The sequence below is a fragment of the Sus scrofa genome, chromosome 12, assembly GCF_000003025.6.
Source record: "Sus scrofa isolate TJ Tabasco breed Duroc chromosome 12, Sscrofa11.1, whole genome shotgun sequence".
NCBI classification, from domain to species: domain Eukaryota; kingdom Metazoa; phylum Chordata; class Mammalia; order Artiodactyla; family Suidae; genus Sus; species Sus scrofa.
Genome location: NC_010454.4, coordinates 44,827,947 through 44,848,529, shown reverse-complemented (window position 1 = coordinate 44,848,529; position 20,583 = coordinate 44,827,947). Strand labels below are relative to the sequence as shown.

The window sequence follows — 20,583 nt, the reverse complement described above, 5'->3', positions numbered from 1 at the left end:
AGGTTCAAATAAAGACGGCGGGTGATCATGGCGTCGCCTCTTGCCTCTTAGAGGTAATTGCCCTGCGTTTTGTGTTGAAGATGTGGCGGGTGAAAAAATTGAGCCTTAGCCTATCGCCTTCGCCCCAACCGGTAAGCAGGAGGGCATCATGGACAGAGAGAGCTGGGCTGGGGTTTCGGGGCGGGGGCGGCGGCGCTGGCAGTGCCAAGCGTCTTGGAAACCTGGTCGAGCCTGGAGGCTGGGGTAGGGGGGCGTGAGTCTTCTGCTGGTCCTGATGTTGAAGATTGAGGTTGGAGTCTACTCTTACTGCCGGTGAGCTTCTTGGGGAGGGAAGAGAACTTCTTAGGGCGGGCTGATAGCACCCAGGCTTTCTCACATTCTCTCTTCTTTCTTAGGGAAAACCAGCTATGAGAACGCCTCTCCGAGAACTTACGTTGCAGCCGGGTGCCCTCACCAGTTCTGAAAAAGGGCCCCCGATAGGCCACTCGCCGACCCCGTCGCTGTGCAAGCTGGGGCTGCAGGTGAGATTCCCCTGGACAGCTTCTCGACTGGGCTCATTGCCGAGGCCGAGAGCTCAGAGGAACAGAGGACCAGGGCTGGAACGTAATTAACAATGATAATGAAGTTTTCTACCTCGGTGACATCCATTTACAGCTATTCAGGCCAACAGAGAGGTGCCCTAGGGTGGTTAAAGGAAATCCACTGAGAACCCTCACCTCTATTTAGCTGTTCGTTTTTACCACCCTCCTCCCCCTGTTCAGTCTTTACCAAAATGATTGTATGAGAAATACAGTCACTTTGATTAGTGGTCTCCCTCCTATAGGGACTCACTTATGGAGAAGTCAGTCGGTTGCAAGGATGAGGCAGTGTCCATTCATTCTAAGAGGTGTCAAAACTCCCCTGGGATCAGGTTTCACCACTGGAAGGCAGGGTACTCGGACTGTCCTAGTTTAAACTAGCCCCTTGTAGAATTGCCCTCACTGAGTGGCACTTTTATGAAAGGTCTTGAGAGATATAGCCATGTAGAAAATGCTTTTCAGTTTAAATAATGAGGATTGACTGTATACATTTTTCTGCATGTTGCATTTCTCATTTAACAATGTGGTTTAAATCCATGTCAACTGATGTAGAACTAATTCGTAAGATACTGTGTAGAAATAGCATGGAAAAAAGTGAATGTGTGTATGTGTGGCAGGGTCACTTGGCTGTACAGCAGAGATTGAAGGAACATTGTAAATCAACTGTACTTCAATAAAAAAGATACTATGATATGCATGAATTATAATTTATTCATAAATAGTCATTTATGTTTCCAATTTTTTTTGCTTCTGCAAACAATGCTAACATAATTATCTTTGTGTTGATATATTTATTTATTTTTGTTGTTTTGTTTTCCTTTTTTAAATAAATTTTTAACTGTTTTACAATGTTCTGTCAATTTCTGCTGCATAGCAAAGTGACCCAGCTATATATCCATATAATTGTTTTTTTCACATTATCCTCTATCATGTTCCATCACAAGTGATCAGATGTAGTTCCCTGTGCTATACAGCAGAATCTCCTTGCATATTGAATTTTTTTATTTCAATAAGATACAATTTCAGGAGTAGGATTATTGACTTCAAGGAAAGATATATGTATATACTTTTTGGCCAAGCCCAGGGCATGCAGAAGTTCCCAGGCCAGGGATCAAACCCACACCACAGCAGTGGCAACACTGGATCCTTAACCCCTAGGTCACCAGGGAACTCTGAAGGAAAGATATTTTAAATTTTAATAATTTTTTTCAGATTGCTGTCTAAAAGAGCTTGTACAGGAGTTTGCTGGTGGCTCTGTGGGTTAAGTATCTGGTATTCTCATTGCTGTAGTTCAGGTCACTGCTGTGGCATGGGTTCAGTCCCTGACTTGGGAACTTCTGCATGCCATTGGCACAGGCAAAAAAATAATATATATTTTGTATATACACGCACACAGGTATACACACACGTATATACACACATAGCTATTATAATTTATATTTTCTCCAGCATTACATGAAGATATCCATTTTCCCACATCACCTCTTACAGAAGTTGTTAGAGAGCTTTAAAATTTTAGCCAGTCTGATGTAGTATCTCATTAATTTGCATTTTTCTACTAGTGAGTATATCTCTTATATGCGTGTTGGTTATTTGGATTTTCTCTTTTGTGAAATGCTTATTTACCTTATTTGTTCATCTTTCTATTGGGTTATAACTCTCTTTTTTTTTTTTGGCCTTGCCCATGGCATTTGGAAGTTCCTAGGCCAGGAAACTTGGCCTGAACCCACGCCACAGCAGCAACCCAAGCTGCAGCAGTGACAATGCCTGGTCCTTAACCTGTTGAGCCATAGAGGAACTCCCTACTAGTCTATAATTTTCTTTTGATTTTTACCTTTAATCAGAGGTTATCTAGGAGGGGTTCTTAATTTCCAGATGCTTAAAAACCATTTTTTGTCACCTTTAAAAATTTATTTCTCGCATTATAATCAGACCGTAATGTATTGTTTTTGTAGCCAAGCATAGGATGATTTTTTTCTGAGTGTTCAATAAACATATGAAAAAAAAAGCATATTTACTATTCAAAGGGTGTCACATTCTATTATATACATCAACAGATAGTGAATTACTCTGTCTTTGCTGCATGTTTTTTAGTCTGCCAGATCTGTTTTGTGTTGTCCTTGTCTAATTTTGGTTGGCCTTTTAAAAGGAGTTAAGAAGTGTTCACTTGAATTTTTTGGAAGAGCTTGAGATAAATAAATATTAAATCTCCTTTAAATGTTTGGTAGAATTCAACCTGTGAAATGATCTTGGCCTTGACTTTTGTGTTTTGGAAAGCTTTTTCAATCTCCTTATTAGTGATTGGTCTAGTCAGATTTTCTATTCATGATTCAGCCTTAGAGGGGTGTATGATTCTAAGAATTTATCTATTTCTTCTAGGTTGTTCACTTTGTTGTTACATGGCTATTCATAGTGTTGAATTTTGAAAGAGATATATAAAAGTGATTTTTAAAAATTGTGGTAAGGAGTTCCCACTGTGGCGCAGTGGGATGAGTCTTGGGAGCACTGGGACACAGGTTCAATCCCTCATCCAGCACAGTGGGTTAGGGATCTGGCATAGCTGCAGCTATGGTTTAGGTAACAACTGCAGCTCATATCTGATCCCTGGCCCAGGAACTCCACATACATATTTGGTGGGGTGGGCAAAAAAGATTTAAAAAATATGGCAAACTACATGTGACGCAGTTCCCATTGTGGCTCAGTGGTTAAGGAATTTGACTAGGAACTGTGAGGTTGTGGGTTTGATCCCTGGCCTCGGTCAGTGGGTTAAGGATCCGGTGTTGCCGTGAGCTGTGGTGTAGGTCGCAGGCTTGGCTCGGATCTGTGTTGCTGTGGCTGTGGTGTAGGCTGGCGGCTACAGCTCTGATTAGACCCCTAGCCTGGGAACCTCCATATGCTGTGGGCATGGCCCTGAAAAAGACCAAAAAAAAAAAAAAAAGTACATGTAACATAAAATCTACCATCTTGACTTTTTTTTTCTTTTTTGGCCGCCCTGTGGCATGTGGAGTTCCTGGACCAGGGATCAAACCCAAGTGAGAGCTGCCACCTATGCCACAGTTATGGCAACGCCAGGTCCTTAACCCACTGTGCTGGACCAGGATCAAACTCGCATCCCTGCAACAAATACAGAGACACCATCAATCCCATTGTGCCACAATGGGAGCTCCATCAACAATTTTTTTTTTTTTAGCTGCACTTGTGGGATGAGAAAGTTTCTGGGCCAGGGATGGAACCTGTATCACAGCAGTGACCTGAGCCATGGCAGTGACAATGCTGGATCCTTAACCCACTGTGCCACAAGGGAATCCATCTTAACCATTTTTAAATGCATGGTTCAGTAGTGTTAAGTGTATTCACATTGTTGTCCAGCCATTCTCCAGAATTCTTCCCATCTTACAAAACTGAAACTATACCCATTAAACAACTTCCCATTCTCCCCTCCTCCAACCCCTGGCAGTCAGCTTTCTACTGTCTGTCTCTATGAATCTGACTACTCTAGGTACCTCATATAAGTGGAATCTTTTAGTATTTGTCCTTTTGTGACTGGCTTATTTCACTTAGCGTAATGCGTTTGAGATTCATGCACGTTGTAGCATGTGTCAAGTTTTCCTTCTTTTGGAGTTTCCCTCGTGGCACAGCAGAAATGAATCCGACTAGGAATCATGAGGTTGCAGGTTCAATCCTGGCCTCACTCAGTGGGTTAAGGATCTGGCCTTGTTGTGAGCTGTGGTGTAGGTCACAGATGCAGCTCGCATCTGGCATTGCTATGGCTGTGGTGTAGGCCGGCAGCTGTAGCTCTTGATTCGACCCCTAGCCTGGGAACCTCCATATGACGAAGGTGCGGCCCTAAAGAGACCAAAAATAAATAAATAAATAAATAAAATAACAGTAATATTATTTCCAGAAAGTCTTTGTGTGTGTGAGTTGTACTCAAATCTTCTTACATGTTCATATATTTCTTTGGTTCAAACTGTCATCTGTTTCTTCCATCAGCTGTATTTTGGTAGGGTTTACCTTTCCTAACCATCTTAGAGTTTGTCCTTTCTCTGGCCACTAGATTCACTTAAGTACATTCATAGTTTCCTTTTCTTGTTCATTGACTCTCAGGACCAACAACCCTGCAAGTGGTAGAAAGTGCAGTGGTCTTTGTCCCTGTGAACTGGCAGTAGGAGACAGCCCTTTAAAAGGGTACCAGGAAAGGAGTTCCCGTCGTGGCGCAGTGGTTAACGAATCCAACTAGGAACCATGAGGTTGCGGGTTCGGTCCCTGCCCTTGCTCAGTGGGTTAATGATCCAGTGTTGCCGTGAGCTGTGGTGTAGGTTGCAGACGCGGCTCGGATCCCGCGTTGCTGTGGCTGTGGTGTAGGCCAGTGGCTACAGCTCCAATTCGACTCCTAGCCTGGGAACCTCCACATGCCGCGGGAGTGGCCCAAAGAAATAGCAAAAAGACAAAAATAAATAAATAAATAAATAAATAAAATAAAAGGGTACCAGGAAGAAGTCTTTCTGCTCTTCATTCTCCTCTGTTACAAAGGCTAGGGCTCTTCAGATCCCAAGGCTTGAATGGCTTCAACCCAACTATTCAGGATACCCTCAGCTCTTGCAACCAAGGAGACCAGGTCACTAGTTGATGTTGCCCTTTGTCCCTAGGGTTCATGGATCCGTGGGGCCAAGTACTCTCTAACTCTAGTCCCCAGTTTCTCACCTATTTCAAAAGGAAGAAAATCTTATAACAACTGTAGATCTTGAGCAGGGACCCTTTCCTGTTCCCCTAGAAATGGGTTGGACTTAGGATTGGAGAAGAGTGGAATTAACTTTCAAGCTACCATCTTGCTATGATATGGATAGATTATCTCACTCTTGGTTATACTGTCATCTGGTTCACTTGGACCCAGAATGGCTTCCCAGCTTTTCTACTGAGTCTTGGGAGTAAGTAGCAAGGCTTACCCAAGTTCTTACCTAAGCAAAGGTAATGAGAACTCTTTCCTTTTTTGTGTTCGAGCAGTATCCTGCCCGCATGATTGTACATTGGGAACTGAAATTGATTGTCTTAGGCAACTACTTCTGTTTCCTTTGACAGGAAGGCAGCAACAGTTCTTCGCCACTGGATTTTGTCAATGCTAAGAAGACAGACTCGTCTTCAGAACCATTCAGCCATCCCTCAAAGTGGCTAGAAGTTGTCAACATGAATCAGATGAGCAGCCCCTACATCTGATTCCCCAAACCAACTCTACTCCCAAAACATCTGAGGCGGCAGTGAACCCGCTGGATGACAATGTGGTTAAAACCATGGTCCTTGTACCCTCTCCCGGGGGGCAGCAGCAAGACATTACCCTTGAGGCCCATCTAGATACCATGGCAGAGACAAATAGCTTCTCTCTAGATGAGCCTTTGAGGCCAGGAGATCTGCAGACAAAGGGGGTGGCACCCTGTCTGGAAGACAACTTTTCAGAAACTGTTCCTTCTATGTCTGAGAAACCTGCGTCTCGGATCCTCCTTCCCATCTCTTGGAGTACCCACCCAGTTCCTCTTCTGAGCCACAGCTCCACTGCTCCAAGGAAAGCCTGGAGGACGGGAGGCCTGAGGCTGTGCCTGAGGACTTAGTCCCTTCTGAAGGCAGCGCCTTCTTGCCTCCCTCCAGGCTCTGGCTTTCCCCTTCAACTGCCTTAGTGGCAGATTTCCCTGTCAGTCATGAGGACCCAGGGGAGGAAACTGTCGAGCACAAAGCGGTAGAGGAGAGAGAAATGAGCTTTCCCACACTCCCTGAGGAGGCTGAATTGGGAGATCAAGCACTTATTTCAAATATGGAAGATATTCCGTCTACATGCCTGACCCCAAATCTAGGAGAAATGGAATCCCAAGCAGCTCCGGAGGCGGCAGCAGAAGAGGCTGGTAGGATTGCCATGTCTGATATGGGGCCTTGGATGTCCCCCCTGGCCTGGCTGGAAAAAGGTGTAAATACCTCAGCCATCCTGGAAAATCTCCGCCAGAGCTTATCCCTTCCCTCCTCATTTCGGGATGCTGCCATTGGCACTACCCCTTTCTCTGCTTGCTCGGTGGGGACTTGGTTTACTCCCCCAGTACAACAGGAAAAGAGTACAAACACATCCCAGACAGGCCCGGTGGGCACCAAGGACAGTACTTCTGAGACTGAGCACCTCCTCTGGGGGTAAGTGACCCTGTGTCTTTGTGCTCCTGGGCCTCATTCACCTGGACTTGCTGCTCACGTCCCTTTCCCCTTCTTCTTCTCATGTCTTCTCTTCCTACTGCAGCCGTCCTCCGGATCTGGCTGCCTTATCTCGACATGACCTGGAAGATAACCTGCTGAACTCTCTTGTCATCCTGGAGGTTCTCTCCCGCCAACTGCGGGACTGGAAGAGCCAGCTGACTGGCCCTCACGCGGAAGTCCGGGACAGCAGCACACAGACTGACACTTTCCCCTGTGGGGTAAGAAGGTTCCTCCCAGAGTATGGAGGACCCAGCAGGCCCTTTTCCTCAGAATATGTATAAAAGCTGAGGATCTGGAAAATCCCCTAGAACTGTGGTACTCCCTGTATCCCTGGGGTATGTCAGTACATTCCAAGGGGGGGTGTTTTGTTGCGCCTTAGCGGGTTAAGAACCCAGCATAGTGTCTGTGAGGAGACACGTTCGATCCCTGGCCTCACACAGAGGGTTAAACATTCTACGTTGCTGCAAGCCACAACACAGGTGGCAGATGCAGCTCAGGTCCCGTGTGGCTGTGGCATAGGCCGGTAGCTGCAACTCCTATTCGACCCTTAGCCTGGGAACTTCCATATGCTGCATGTGCAGCCCTAGAAGAAAGAAAAAAAAGATGTTCCAAGGGATTGCAAGCAGGGAGTTTTAAAGGAATCTGTTTCTAGATCTTCGTCTTCCAAATGCTAATTTTTTTTCTTTTAAAAACTTTTTTTGTTTAATTTTTAAATGATTTTTATTTTTTCCATTATGTTGGTTACTTTACTAATTTTTTTCTTTCCTACTTCCTCATTCTCAATTATCTGTTCCTACTTTACTGACTTTACTAAAGAAAAGCATACTTACTACCTGTCCTGAATCTTACGTTGTCAAGTGATAGCATTCAAAGGACAGTAGAAAATATTTGTGGGAGTTCCCTGGTGGTTCAGCAGGTTAGGGATCTTGTGTTGTCCCTGCTGTGCTGCAGGTTCGATCCTTGGCCCAGGAACTTCCACATGCTGTGGGTGCAGCAAAAAAAAAAAAAAAAAGTATTTGTATACATGCTGAGAAAGAAAATGACTGTAATGATTATGTAACACCCCATTTTTGCATGCTTTCAACAAAGTTGAAGGAAGATATTACTTTTGGCAGTGGATTATTAAAAATTTTTGATGGAAGTTCACTGTGAGATTTTTTTGCATATGTCTCCAAAGGAGCTCCTAGGATTGGGTGACATGCCCTTCTTCCTTCCTTTTATTTCTACTTATCCCCATTGTTTATGTGAAGAAATTTTCTCACATAAATCTTTTTTTTACTTGAGCAAAACATTTTTTAATTAAAATTTTTTTTTTTGCTTTTTAGAGCCACACGTTATGGCATATGGAAGTTCCCAGGCTAGAGGTCAGATTGGAGCTGCAGCTGCCAGCCTATGCCACAGCCACAGCAAGGCCAGATCCGACCCGTGTCTGTGACCTACACCACAGCTCATGGCAATACCAGATTCTTAACCCCACTGAGCGAGGTCAGGGATCGAACCCGCATCCTCATGGATACTAGTCAGTTTTGTTACTGCTCAGTCACAATGGGAACTCCAAGAAATTTTAACTTATTTAAATTTAGATGAACTTTTGTTATTGTTGCAGGGGTATTGATTAATTACAAACTTTGAAGTTTAAAAATACGGAGTTCCCATTGTGGCTCAGCAGTTTAAGAACCCAATTAGTATCCATGATGACGCAGGTTCGATCTCTGGCCTCGCTCAGTGGGTTAAGGATCTGGCATTGCTACAATTGCAGCATAGGTTGCAATTGTGGCTCAGATCTGATCACTAGCCCTGGGAACTCCATATGCCACTGGGCAGCCAAAAAAGAAAAAAAAAAAAAGGGTATTAAATCATTATATAGTGTATGTAGTATCTATACCATTAGGTATATTTAAGAGTGATTTAACAGTTTTAGGAGTTCCCATTGTGGTCTAGCAGTAATGAACCCAACTAGTATCCACGAGGATGTGGGTTCAATTCCTGGCCTCGCTCAGTGGGTTAAGGATCTGGCATTGCCATGAGCTGTGGTGTAGGTCTCAGGTGCAGCTCAGATCTGGTGTTGCTGTAGCTGTGGTGTAAGCTGGCAGCTGCAGTTCTGATTTGACCCTTAGCCTGGGAACTTCCATATGCCATATGGGTGGCCCTAAAAAAGAAAAAAAGAAAAAAGAAAAAAAAGAGTGACAAAGTTTTACTTCAACGTGTCGATATATGTAAGATTGTAGAGATTACAGCCTTTGTAACAATTTAAACTTAAGGGTACTCCATCTTTCAAAACTATTGTAGATGTGAGAGGAAGACAGTGTAAAGACCATTGTTCTAGAGGATTCAGGCTAAGGAAGTATTTGGGGGAATGTGTTGGGAAAGGAATTGAGAGCCTCACTGTTGTGGCTGTTGAGATAATAAGTGGCTGCTGCTAAGAAGAGATGTTCTCCAAAACCCCAGAACCTCCTTTGGGTTGAAAGTAGCCTCTAAATAATGACTTTCCCTTTTGCCAACATCTTGAAAGCCATAGGTCCGTCATTCTTCTAGCTGCCCACTTCCCTCCTATGCTTTTTTATTTTTGTATCCTTTCCTCTCGTCCTTGACCTGGTTCCCCATCCCTGCGTTGGCCTTGTACCCTCTTTCCTTAAAGCCTGCCAAATCCTTTTGGAGACCACTGAAGCAGAACCAAGGAGAAGAAATGACAGTACCCTCAGCCATTCCCCATCACAGTGCCATGTCCTTGCCGCTTGGCTGCCTCATTCACACTCATCTCATCACCTGCCTGGCTGCCCAGCTCTAAGCAGCATGTGCCCTGTCCAGGGTTCAGGGGGGCGCCGTGCCTTACTGCATGACACAGAAGGGGGAGCCGTGATTGCTTTGCCAGGGAAGGGGGGTGTGAACTCCAAGAGAAGTTAAATCCAGGCTGCACAACACTGTCACTCAGCCCTGCCGCTCCAGCACCAGGCTGCTGTGCAGCAGTAATAAACACTCCCCACTTTTCTCTCACAACTTTAAAGTTTCTCTCTGGCTCTGCTGCCTTTGAGATCATATGTATCCACCCACATTACACACTAAGATTTTCATCTGCCCAAGATAATGAACAGACCACTAGATATTAAGAAAATTAAAATGACTAGTGAAGGAGTTCCCATCATGGCGCAGCAGAAATGAATCCTACTAGGAGTCATGAGTTTTCGGGTTCGATCCCTGCCTTGCTCAGTGGGTTAAGGATCTGGCATTGCCGTGAGCTGTGATGTAGGTCGCAGATGCGGCTCGGATCTGGCACTGCTGTGGCTGTGGTGTAGGCTGGTGGCTACAGCTCCAATTGGACCCCTAAGCCTGGGAATCTCCATATGCTGTGGGTGTGGCCCTAAAAAGACAAAAAAAAAATTTGGCTAGTGAATATTTGGAAAGGTTATCATTACTGGTGATCAGAGGAATAGAAATTGGAACATGAGATGCTATTTTCTTCTGACAAAATAGCAAGGAATAAAATAGACAATGGTGGTAAGTACTGTACTGTTGTCAGTAGGGTATAAATTGGTTCAACATTTTTCAAAGGCAATTTCAGACCCTTAAAGCAGTTCACATTTTTTGACCCAGTAAGTCCACTTTCAGGGACATATAATATGGGAAAAAAAGTTCTTCATAAAGATAATAATTTGTTTTAAAGAATGAAAAAAGAATAGGAGTTCCCATCGTGGCTCATTGGTTAATGAACCCTAATAGTATCCATGAGGACACAGGTTCAGTCCCCGGCCTTGCTCAGTGGGTTAAGGATCCAGTGTTACCATGAACTGTGGTGTAGGTTGCAGACGCAGCTCAGATCCCATGTTGCTGTGGCTGTGGTATAGACCAGTGGCTACAGCTCCTATTTAACCCCTAGCCTGGGAACCTCCATATGTCTTGGGTCCAGCCCTAAAGATTTCAAAAAAAACAAAAAATAGGGTGATGCTCCACTTTGACAGGAGTCTGTCAAGCACGTATCCTAGTCTCAGGCTCTCAATGAGAGAGAGTGAATATAAACTCAAGACTAAATAACATTAGTATAATACAATTAAGTAACAAAAGCCAGACCCTGCATTTATTTACGTATTGTAATCTCAGTCATGGTTTTTCTTTCTTTCTTTTTTTTTTTTTTTTTGGCTTTTTGCCTTTTCTAGGGCCGCTCCCACGGCATATGGAGGTTCCCAGGCTAGGGGTCAAATCGGAGCTGTAGCCACCAGCCTACGCCACAGACACAGCAACACGGGATCTGAGGCAAGTCTGCAACCTACACCACAGCTCACTGCAATGCCAGAACCTTAACCCACTGAGCAAGGCCAGGGATCGAACCCGAAACCTCTTGGTTCCCTGTCGGATTCGTTAACCACTGCCACGACGGCAACTCCAGTCATGGTTTTTCTTAAGCATTATCTTTCATCAAATCTAAGACACTCAAGATGCTTACTAATGTCACTGGTGTTAAGAGGTAAAAAGATAATGATCTTAGAATTTAATATTAAATACGGTCATTTCTTTCTAACTCAGTAGTCTACAACTTTTTCTCCCCCCTGACACCTGAGGGAAGTAATATGCTCATCAGTTACAGCAAAGCCCTGTAGCAAGGCAATCTGGTATGGTGGAAAATCTTTTGGGGTGGGTGCTGTACTGCTGGTTAAGAATCACTGCTCTAGGTGTTCCCATGTGGCTGAGTGAGTTAAGGATCTGGAGTTGTCACTGCTGTGGCTCGTGTTGCTGCTGTGGGTTCAGTCCCAGGCCTGGGAACTTCTGCATGCCTCAGGAGTGGGCAGGAAAAAAAAAAAAAAATCACTGCTCTAGCTGGTGAAATTATTAATGATTCTTTCCCCATTTTATTTACCTTTCTATTTTCAAAATTTTACAAGTAAACACCTAATCAGAAAAAAAAATTATTTTAAAAAGGATTTTTTTTGCCTACCTCTGCATCTTCTTCTGACTTGGCCTTATCAAGCTATGAGCCTTGCTCCTGTTTTTAATAGGAAAAGCTGCTGTATCTCAGTGGGTGGGCGTGGGAATGAGCTGCTAGTGGTGCATGTTGCCTATGCAAAAGGAACAACTCTGTTTCTCTGGCCAGATGAGTAAGCAACCTCAGCATCTTCCGCACAGCCAGGAGATTGGACAGGCTCTGCAGCAGGCCAGGAATGTCATGGTAGGTGTTGACTGACCTTATACCATTGCTGGGTCTCCTGTGAAGATCGAGAATGGAGGCTTCTGAGTGGTTAGTAGTTGCTGGTACTCAGCCGTGGTTAGTGAAGGGAGGTTTCCTTTTGTTAAGGACATCTCTTCCTTATTGGGAGCTGGTTATCGGGGTCACTGGCTTTCCTCCCCACTGTCCCTGCTTCCTTCCTGCTTCATGACTTTATTTGATCTGGCCTAACCATCTTTCCTTCCACAGCAATCATGTGTGCTGGTCTCTAAAGAGCTGATATCCTTGCTTCACCTGTCTCTGCTGCACTTAGATGAAGATAAAACTACACTGAGTCAGGAGGTAAGCAGCACGAAGATAAAAGCAGAGCCTCTGGTGGGACTGAAATTCAGCCAAATAAGGGAACCAGACACCGTATCTGCTTCTTATCTTGTAGTCTCGGCGCGCAGAAACCTTGGTGTCCTGCTGTTTTGATGTATTGAAGAAATTGAGGGCAAGGCTCCAGAACCTCAAAGCAGAAAGGGAGGAGGCAAAGCAGAGAGAGGAACTGGCCCTCAGAGGCAAAGACGTGGTAAGGTGTCATGCTTTTGCTACTGGATATGGGAGATCACTTCCCAAGATTCCTGCAGGAACACAAATTGACTTGAGACACAGACGGGTGGCCTGAGAACTGTCTGCCCTGGGCAATGATGAACTGGTGTGATGGAGAGTTATGGCTTTTTGTGCTCTTTCCTTCTGCCCACAGTGTCCTCACACCCTCTTCTCTAAACAGGCAGAGACAGTGCTAGAAGCTTTCTGTGCACACGCTGGCCAGCGCATCAGCCAGCTGAAACAGGACTTGGCTTCCATGGGGCAATTCAGAGGCCTTTTGAAGGAGACCCAGACCCAACTGGTAATTGAAGGCATATTTCCTGGAATCCATGCTGACAGAAGGGGAGGTGGGGATGTACCCCCACTTTGATGTATCCTGAGGGAAGGGGCCCCCCCTCCATTGACAATCCTTCTCATGTAGGCAGGGCTTCATATTGAGCAAGAAGAGTTGGCTCAGCAGACAGCAAGTCTTACTTCAGCTTTGCATCAGGACTGGATATCCATGCAACTGGATGTGCGTATTTGCAGGCTTCATACTGCTCCTTTGCTCACAGCCAGCCCTGTTGGCCTTGTCTCAAGCGTGCTCTACTGACCTGCTTGCTTCCCCCGGTAGTATGTAACATGGACAGCTTTGCTGAGCCGGTTTCAGCAACTCGCAGAGAAATTCACAGCCAAGAGCCAGCAGACCCTGCAGAAACGTGATGCTGCAATTGAGGAAAAGGAGCAGGTACGAACCAGAAGTGGGGGGACTGCTTAGGCCTGGCGTCCTCCTCCTTCTCTCCAGAGGGCCTTTCTGATGAGTAGTATCATCAACCTCTTCCCGGGAACCTGCCTTCTTTGCACCCGTGGGCTTGTTTACACCAGCCAGTGTCTTTGCTGTAACATGGCCATGGCCCCAGTTATTTCTTTTGTCCATCAGCAACTTTTTTCAGCAATTTTTCTCCTGTTTCTACATTTTTCTGAGGATCAGCCTTATTTTCTGCAGTGTTGTTGTCTAGGAACAAGGTGGTTTGCTGTCCTCTCCAGAAAGAGAAACTGGACTAAGTCTTGGGACTCTTTTTTTTTTTTTTTTAGGGCTGCACCCGCAGCATATGGAAGTTCCCAGTTAGGGGTCAAATCGGAGCTGCAGCTGCCGGCCTCCACCAAAGCCGCAGCAATGCCAGATCTGAGCTGTGTCTTTGACCTACGCCACAGCTCATGGCAAAGCCGGATCCTTAACCCACTGAGCAGGGCCAGGGATCGAACCTGCATCCTCATGGACACTGGTTAGGTTTGTTACTGTTGAGCCATAATGGGAACCCCCCATTCTTGGGATTCTTGATTCAGGAGGAACTGTGAGAGGAAAACTATCTTTTCTTCCTAGGTTTCCAGGGAGCTGGAACAAGTCTCTTCCCATTTAGAGGACTACAAAAGCCAGAGAGAACAACTGGAGTTGGAAAACAGTCGCCTAGCAACAGGTGCACACGTGTGCATGTGTGCAAGCCGTTGTACACTGCTGAGGCTTGGGGTGTGGCAGTAGAGCACGAGAGTGCTCTAGAGGTGTTACCATGTGGCTTAGCGAGTTAAGGATCTGTCATTGCTGTCATTGCTGTGGCTCATGTCTCTGCTTGTGGCACAGGTTTAGCCCCTAGCCTGGGAACTTTCACATGCTGCAGGTGCCACCAAAAAAAAAAAAAAAAAAAAAAGAAAGGAAGAAAGTTCTCTAGAGCACTTGTTTGGGAGCAGGAGTCTGAGGAATGGGGAAGTTTGGGCCTGGTGACCACATGGCATCTTTAGGATACTTTTGATCTAGATCTCCGGGCTCAGCTGCAGATTCTGGCCAGCATGGAGAGTCAGCTAAAAGAGCTACAGAGTCAGCATGCCCATTGTATCCAGGACCTGGCCACGAAGGATGAATTGCTCTGCCAGCTGTCCCAGAGCAGTGAGGAGCGCGCTGTGCAGTGAGTTCCTGTCAGGTTATTTTGGCCGTAGGCGCCCAGGATGTAGGGCCACTGGGATCTAACGTCAGGTCTCTGGCAGGTGGCAAAGGGAGGAGATGGCACTAAAACACACGCAGGCAGAGCTGCAGCAACAACAGGCTGTGCTGGCCAAGGAGGTGCAGGACCTGAAGGAGACCCTGGAGGTAAGGAAGGTGGCTTGGGGCAGTGGGGCTGGCAGGAGTATGACTCTTCCCTGATGGTACTGAGGTGAGTTTGAGACTATTGACCAGAAAAAGCGTCTGTTCCCAGGACTCTACAATTTCCCATGGAGGCCCCTCTTCCCCCCTCCCTCTCTCCCTCCTTGCCTTCCTTCCTTCTCCTGTCTCCCCAGTTTGCAGAACAAGAGAATCAGGTTGCTCACTTGGAGCTGGGCCAGGTGGAGTGTCAGTTGAAAACCACGCTGGAAGTGCTCCGGGAGCGCAGCCTGCAGTGCGAGGACCTCAAGGACACCGTGGAGAACCTGAGGCAAGATCTCCGCCTTTCTGTGCTTCCGCCTCGTGCTTATCTTTCCCTGCCCACTTCTAGAAGCTGAACTCTCCCAGAAGAATTGTGACCGGTCGAGAGCCTCTTATTTCCCTCTTTGAGTCCAGCTCTGTGTGGGGATTAGGAGAGGTGTTCAGAGAAGCTCAACTGGTCTTTGGCCACCTTCTCTCTTCTTTCCTTATTTCAGGGCTGAACTGGCCAGCATCATAGCAGAGAAGCAGCAGCAAGACCTGGAGAAGGCGTGCCAGTGTTCCCAGGAGCTCGGGGTGCTGACTGAGCAACTCCAGAGCCTGACCCTCTTCCTACAGACAAAATTAAAGGAGACGGTAGGGTCAGGGGTTCCTGTCTTCCCCTCCAGTTGTATCTTTGAATAAAGACAGTTTTATTTCTTTATTCCCAATATGTACACCTTTTATTTCTTTTTCTTATCTTACTTCGCTGGCTAGAACTTTCCCTACAGTGTTGAAAAGGAGTGATGAGAAGGGACATCCTTGCTTTGGACCTGATCTTAGAAGGAAAGTTTTGAGTTTCTCACCTTTAAGTAGGTTAGCTGTAGGGATTTTTTTTTTTTTTTTCTCTTTAGGGCCGCCCCTGTAGCATATGGAGGTTCCCAGACTAGGGGTTGAATCGGAGCTGTAGCTCCTGGCCTACACCAGAGCCACAGCAATACGGGATCTGAGCCGCATCTGCGACCTATACCACAGCTCACAGCAATGCCAGATCCTTAACCCACTGAGCAAGGCCAGGGATCAAACCAGCCTCCTCATGGATGCTAGTCAGATTCGTTTCTGCTGAGCCACAGTGGCAACTCCCGCTGAAGGTTTTTTGTAGCTATTCTTTATCAAGTTGAGGAAGTTCCCCTCTAATCTTAGTTTACTAAGTTTTTCCAGTTGTATCTTTACTGTATAGAATGGTCTTCCTTAAATACTACTCTTGTTCCATCTCTGTGACCTTCAGTGACTTTCAGTTGCCTAGAGCAGATCTTCAGCCTACCCCTCAAACTTTTCTTCATCTCTCTCCTGTTATGAACCCTTTACTCCCACTAGTCTGCCTACATGCCACACACATGTCCCATCTCCATTTGCACCCAGACCCAGGCTGTTAAGATATCTGTTCTCTAATATCTTCAAACTAGAAATATCTTTTCCCTCCTATTAAAATCTTCCTTAGTTCACCTTCGACTTTGACTGTTCTGCAACATCAGTGGACTCAGTGATCTCCTGCTATATTCCTTGTGAACTTACTCTCCCTTTGCCCTTGTCTTAATCTTGTTGGATGTTTGGTCTCTTAACTAGATTGTCTTTAAAGAAAGCAGATATTTAGCTTTGCTCCTTTGGCCTCCCCACAGTGCAGACGGAACAAAAAATGGTGAATATCTTTCAGAATGCAGAGTTAGGAGTTCCCTGACAGCCTAGTGGTTAAGGATCTGGCATTGCCACTGCTGTGGCTCAGGTTCCATCCTCGGTCTGGGAACTTTTGTATGCAAAAAGAAAAAATCCAGAATGTAGAGTTAATTAGCTAATTCAACAGTTAAAGACACAGTCAGGATCCTGACATCTGGAAGTGCCTGTGATCTGACCCTATTCCCCATTATGTACTTAGCTCAGGAAATGCAGAAGAATCCAGTCTTGCAAGGAAGACAGGCAGATGTAAACTTGTCTTCTTGACTTGTCATTGTGATAGAGGTTTGCCTGGATGACCACTGTGGGAGCACAGAGAAAGGAGTATCAGTTTTACCTTTGAGAGTTAGAATGTTTTTCTCAGAGCAGGTGACCTTGGGCAGAGTCTTGAGGTTAAAAGTTTGTAGGGCAGGGGTAGGAAGGCCCTATATAGGCAGAGGGGATGGTATATGAAAGTCACAGAGACACTCTGGGTACTTTTTGTAGTGTCTACTTTGTGGCAAGATGTGGGTTAGGTGCTGGGCCTACCAGTGAACACGGCAAGGCCCTGCTCAAGTGGAATGTGGCAGGCCTGGGGACTGGGAAGTAGCTCCTTATAACTGGATTGTAGGAGCTATGTAGGGCAAGGATGACAAGGAGAAATGGCTGGAGAAGTAGGCAGGAGGCCAGATTTTTGAAGGCTTAAACTAATAGCAATTAGAAAAGATATGGAGGAGGGGATGGGTTGGATGAATTCAATACATATTTTACGAAGTGAAAGTAAAAAAGTGGTGACCAGTTTGATATAGGAGTCAGGTGAATGAGTGAATGGTGATCTCTAGATTGCCGGAAAGATGGCGACAGTCTCTAGAACTGGGGTTGGCAAACGTTTCCTATGACATGCAATATGATAACTATTTTTGGCTTTGCGAGCCATGTGGTCTCTGCCTCACCTACTCTGCCTTTGTCAGCCATCGAGTGTGTGTAAGTGAATGGAAGTGGCAGTGTTGCCGTAAAACTGAAGTTACAAAAAACAGGTGGAGGAACAGATTTTTGGTGGGGCAGGACAGAGAAAATGGTGAGCTCAACTGTATACCTCCTAAGTTTCAGGTGAACTGGGGAGCAATCTGGTGGATTTTCCACAGGCAGAGTTGAGACTTTGGGTTGGGGAGATTGGGGGAAAAAAATCTAGTTAAGAGAGTCAGATTGAAGGATAACCCACATTGAAGTGGATGTTTTCTTGGAACGCCTGAGGTGAGGCGACCTGGGGAATGGATGAGAGTATAAAGAGGGCCAAGGAGGAACCAAAAGGAGCCCACAATTAAAGAAGGACCTATGGGAGTTCCCTTGTGGCACAGCCGGTTAAGGACCTGGCATTGTCATTGCAGTGGCCCAGGTTGCTGCTGCAGTGCAGGTTTGATCCCTGACCTGGGAATTTTCATATGCTGCAGATACAGCCAAAATCAATAGTTTTAGTGACAGAGAATTCAGTTCTGGAAAAGGAGCCGATGGAGAAGTAAAGGATAGAGAAGAGAGGTAACAGATAGGACAGTCTTCCTGGGGAGGTGGAATTCACTAATCCTGCACAGCAGCTGCCATTTTTTTCTCCTTTGCCCTTAGGCTGAACCAGAGACCCTCCCAATAAGCACAGCCTATGCTCTGTCCCAGGAGCACCCTCCACCCGCCGACAGTGCCTTCTTGGGAAGCATCCTGACAGCTGTGGCAGATGAAGGTTAAAGGCCCTGGAATTGAGGGGTGGGAAAGTTGTGACCCTGCTCCTGATGTCTTCGACTGTTGAAGATGCCCACCAACAGTCCTGTCTCTCCCTGGCATCTGTGATGGCAGACCCTTGCCTGGGTTACCAGAGGGGTCCTTGACCATGGTTGGTTTTTGTTTTAGAGCCAGAATCAGCTCCTGTGCCCTTGCTTGGAAGTGACAAGAGTGCTTTCACCAGAGTAGCATCAATAGTTTCCCTTCAGCCTACAGGTTAGGATGGGCTCCAGGGACCCTGCCTCATTTCTAGATCTGGTAGTAATGATAAAGACTAAAGCAGTGAGAAGTAATTTGCTCTAAAAACCTCAATTCTACTTGGGCTCATTTCATTTCTGCCTTTTGGGATCTGTAACGTTCGGGACATTCATCTCCTATGAGTGAGGATCATGGCTAAGTTGTGGGGGTGATGGCTCCACACGCCTTCCTTCCAGAGCTACAGGGCTCCACCTCTGGCCAATACCTTCTCTTTCAGAACCCCCAGGCATCGAGAAGAGCCTGGCAGAAATGAGTACTCTGATTCTGGAGCTTCAGAGCCTGTGTTCCCTGTTGCAGGAGTCTAAAGAGGAGGCTGTCAGGACTCTGCAGCGAAAGATGTGAGTGCAGTGCAGTCTGGGTGACAGGCGGCAGGTCAGGGGAGCAGCCCATTATGTCAAGGGCCCAGGAAACCCCTGGGGCGGGGGGACAGAAATAATGCTGACTTCTTTCCTCCCCTAGATGTGATCTGCAGGCTGAGCTGCAGTCCCAGGAAGAACAGCATCAGGAAGCCCAGAGAGCAAAGGAAGCGGACATAGAGAAGCTGAACCAGGCCTTGTGCTTGCGCTACAAGGTGGAGGAAGGGCCTGGAAGTGAAGCGATGAAGAACTGGGGCAGCTGTGCAGGCCCACTGGGAGCCGCTGGCTCTCCAGGAATCTGGGTGGTGGGGATTTTCCAACCATTGCCCTAGTTTTGCCCTTCCTGGGGTCAGACAATTCACATGTTTGGGAGTCAGCTACAGTCTGACCCATCTCCCAGGCTGACCTAGAAGTCAGGAACTCCAGCAGAACTCTTGACACCAAAATGTGCCTGGCCTGATATAGCCTACAGGAAGAGTGAGGGTGTTGTCACTTGATAGCATCTGGGCTGAGCATGGGTCAGGCACTAAATACTATCTCCTGGCAAGGGCTGCAAAGAAGCTAGCTCTCCCACTGCCTTCTTACCTCCCTTTCTATCACAGAATGAAAAGGAGCTCCAGGAAGTGATACAGCAGCAGAACAAGAAGATCCTAGAACAGATAGACAAGAGTGGCGAGCTCATAGTACGTTCCTCATGATGCCCAGCCTCTGCCTTCTATGTCACTGGTAGCCAAGGATCCCGAATGTGGCCATTGGTTCCTCTGGTGTCCCCCCTCTGCTCACCACATGGGATAAGAAAGATAGAGAGGAGCTTGGAGGGCTAGTGGAAGCTCTCCATTCTCATCCCCAGAGGCTTAGAGAAGAGGTGGCCCAGCTCACGCGCTCACTTCGGCGTGCGGAGACAGAGACTGCGGTGCTCCGAGAGACCCTGGCAGGCCAGCTGAACCCCGACTGTCAGCCCATGGCCACTAACTGGATCCAGGAGAAAGTGTGGCTCTCCCAGGAGGTGACTCAGAGTTACAGAAGAGCTGGGTGGCTGATGGGAACCCTGGGCTGTGCCCCTCCTGATCTGCATGTATCTACAGGTGGACAAGCTGAGGGTGATGTTCCTGGAGATGAAAAATGAGAAGGCGAAACTTACGGTCAAGTTCCAGAGCCATGTAAGAATTTCCATGCCATTCCAGGGCCATTTCCTGTCACCACTAGCAAGTGCCCTGCCTTATTTTCTTTTCCCCACAAGCTCTGTTGTTCTTCTAAGCACAGGACTTTTGCTCCCTATTTGCTTTTTAGAGAAACATCCTGGAAGAGAATCTGCGGCGCTCTGACAAGGAGTTAAAGAAACTAGATGACATCGTTCAGCATATTTATCAGGTAAAGGATGGAGGGAGTTGATGGAACTAAGACATTTGGCATAAGGCCTGGCCCGGGGGGTACTGATGAGCATGGCTCTGGTCCCAGCCTGTGCTGACAGCTGTCCCGGACTCCCTGTTGCAGGCTTCTCTGTGGCGTCCACCTCCCCTGCCTCTAGCTCAGTGGGTGCTTCTTAGGGCTGGGAGCCTTGGGCCTTCAGCTGGTGACCCTGCACTGCCTTTTCTGCATCTCTTCCCAGACTCTGCTGTCCATCCCAGAGGTTGTGAAGGGCTGCAAGGAGCTACAGGGATTGCTGGAATTTCTGAGCTAAGAAACTGAAAGCTGGAATCTGTTTTACCCCTTTTTACTTGCAACACTCCTTTACCCCAAGACCAGGACCAACTGGCATGGAGCTAGCTCTGTTTAATGCTATTTAAATGAAGTATATTTAATGTA

At 46.5% G+C, this 20,583-nt stretch overlaps 1 protein-coding gene across 1 annotated transcript; it reads left to right on the top strand.

The window, feature by feature from the left end:
- On the top strand, positions 3-20,583 carry SPAG5 (sperm associated antigen 5). The gene is given in 26 exon segments (NM_001159311.1): positions 3-131; positions 396-521; positions 5,658-5,752; positions 5,755-6,063; positions 6,066-6,746; positions 6,850-7,024; positions 11,890-11,964; positions 12,211-12,303; positions 12,398-12,532; positions 12,734-12,853; positions 12,974-13,066; positions 13,166-13,279; positions 13,916-14,009; positions 14,345-14,492; positions 14,572-14,674; positions 14,863-14,996; positions 15,202-15,340; positions 18,014-18,125; positions 18,293-18,379; positions 18,639-18,759; positions 18,881-18,992; positions 19,380-19,460; positions 19,628-19,783; positions 19,863-19,937; positions 20,068-20,148; positions 20,387-20,583. Coding segments are annotated over 26 exon segments (3,582 nt in total). The 5' UTR covers positions 3-80; the 3' UTR covers positions 20,459-20,583.